The 2,281-nt window shown below is 54.3% G+C and overlaps 1 protein-coding gene across 1 annotated transcript, besides 1 other annotated feature; it reads left to right on the top strand.

Moving 5' to 3' along the window:
- Positions 1 to 3: 3 nt before the first annotated feature.
- Positions 4 to 48: a microsatellite.
- Positions 49 to 624: 576 nt separating this feature from the next.
- Positions 625 to 2,133, top strand: TraAM80_01510 (uncharacterized protein; the record flags this gene model as incomplete). The annotated part of the gene is made up of 1 exon (XM_029378548.1): positions 625 to 2,133. One exon carries the CDS (start codon positions 625 to 627, stop codon positions 2,131 to 2,133), a length of 1,509 nt encoding a protein of 502 aa, XP_029241570.1.
- Between the last annotated feature and the right edge of the window lie 148 nt (positions 2,134 to 2,281).

The following is a 2,281-nucleotide window of genomic DNA, read 5'->3' as shown; positions in this document are numbered from 1 at the left end:
TAGTATATATATATATATATATATATATATATATATATATATATATATGTTCCGGCGTCTGCCGTTACTGCTACTCATAGTCGTAGTGATAGTGGCTTATGACCCACGTACGTGTGCATACATGCTCGGACAGTTGTTGTTTTTTATTATTTTTTTGAAAAGAACAAACGCTGATGGCCTCTCTGGGTAGTATAGAAGGTAAAACGAGGACTCAGTTGAACCCTAGTGTGAGACGTCGGGCGTCAGTCGTAGACGTGTACGCAAGTGTGCATGCGGGTGATTTATCTCTCCTGTTGTGGTTGTTTTTCTTTTGGTTTTGGTTCTCTTGTGATATTTCTGTTTACGCTCGTGTGTGTATTAACTGGGCCACGTTGCGCTGTGTGGCCTGAACAAATGTATTGGTACTTATACTCCTTTTTGTTTTTTCTAAGAACATGTGGGAGGAATGGATTTTTCCCTCTTCCCTTTTGTTTTTTGTTTTATTTTTTGTCCTTCTCCGTGCGTATTTACTTCCGCATCTTTCTTGACTGACGTGCGCAAATACTTCCGGCAAAGGTTTGGGCGAGCAGGCCCAGAGACGGATCCCCACGGGGGTTAGAGAAGAAGAGAGAGCCATAACGTCAAATGGTGTGCTGCTGCTCGCGACGTTTCCTGTCGTCCCGTGCGGTGCCGCAACACAAACTGCGGGCGCTTCTGTGTAGCTGCGGCCTACAGGACATTGTCGAGGCGTATGGCGACAACTTTGCGCGGGAGGTGGCGTCGCGCCCGCAGTACCAGCTGTTCATCCCACTCTTCACGCCGTATTTCACAATAGAGGGCCATCATCTCACGATGCTCGGCGACACCCTCATCGACGACTTTCTCTCCCAGACTATGCTACGATACGCTGTACACGCCGGTCTCGTGCTAACCACGAACGCGACACGGCAGCTCAATGCAGTTTTGCACAACCACTTTACGCTGCGTTTATTTGCAAAGGAGCTGCACTTTGACGAGCTTGCGGTCCCGCTTAGTCTCGAGGCCTTTGCCGCGGATGATGACGAAGGCAGCGAAACGGGGAACAGGCTCGCTTTCCTGGAGCCGAAGCACGTCGGACTGCGGGAACACGATGTCGCGGGGACGTCGTTTCATGTCACGCCACTGCGCTCCGGGCAAAGTCCGCTTGGCTGGATGTTCTCGCATTTTATAGGAGCTTTACAGCAGGCGTTTGGCGCGGCGGTGGTGCCGCGGGTGTTGTCACGCGTCTACGGCGATGTGGACGTGAACCTTCCCGGCGGCGCTGCGGCGCTGCTTCTGCGTACCTTGCAGCACTTTCCCGCGGGCAACGTCACGGAGGCTGTGGTTGCCGCACAAGGGCTTCCACTACGCTTCGTCACCAAGACGCGTGTGCTGCCCGATGAGGCAATGGCGGAAGAGGCGCATGTGGATAACACGGTCTCAGCAGGCATGAGGCGCACGGCGGAGGAGGAGGTTGTGTGCAGCGGGTTTGGGGTGCACGACGCCACACTTGACGCGATAACACTTGACGGACTTGCCTCTAACTTCAATGAGCTTGTCTCGCTTGCGTCAGGGCCAGGAGGAATAGACGCCGTCAACACGTGGCGTCAGCGAGCGCAACGCGAGATTCAGGAGGGACAGAAGACATTGCGTGATGTGATTCAAGGCGAACGTGACGACGGCACCGAAGACTACGGATGGCTGCAGCCGAGGGAGCAGGAGCGCTACAGGCGCGGCGCCGCCTTTTACAACGCTGTGAACTTTAGTGCCGTGGCCACGTACTTCGCCGATGCGTATGGGCCACCACAGCCTGTCAATGGGCAGCGCGTCACACGGCTGAAGTTTATGAACGCCGTTCGCGACCCGCTCTTCTATGACACGCGTTCTGACATGCGGAATGGGGTGCCCTTCTCAACAGACGGTGAACCGCTGGCACAATATCTGGACCGCTTCAACAGGCCCCATCGACGCCTCTTCGAGGTGGCGCTTGTGGTTGGCAGCGGCGAGGGCCGCACTGCCGGTCGTGCCATTGCGACACGCTACACTGTCGCCCGTGAGTCCGCGTGCCTGGCGTACCTTGGCGCTGTCCTGCACGATCTTCACACGATGAAGGAGAGTAATTCCACAGCAGTCTGAAGCGAACGAGTGCCATTGTGTGTATCTGTGTGTCCGGGGTGGATAGGACACGTCGCTGGTAACACAGAAAAGAATAAAATGTTTTTGCGCATGTGGGTGTGTTGCTGTTTTTTTTTTTTTTGTGGTCCGATCCATCTCTTCCACACAC

The sequence above is a fragment of the Trypanosoma rangeli genome (assembly GCF_003719475.1).
Source record: "Trypanosoma rangeli strain AM80 chromosome Unknown Tra_15.4_contig_00031, whole genome shotgun sequence".
Lineage (NCBI taxonomy): Eukaryota > Euglenozoa > Kinetoplastea > Trypanosomatida > Trypanosomatidae > Trypanosoma > Trypanosoma rangeli.
The sequence above is the reverse complement of the archived record's forward strand: the minus strand, read 5'-3'. Positions and strand labels throughout refer to the sequence as shown.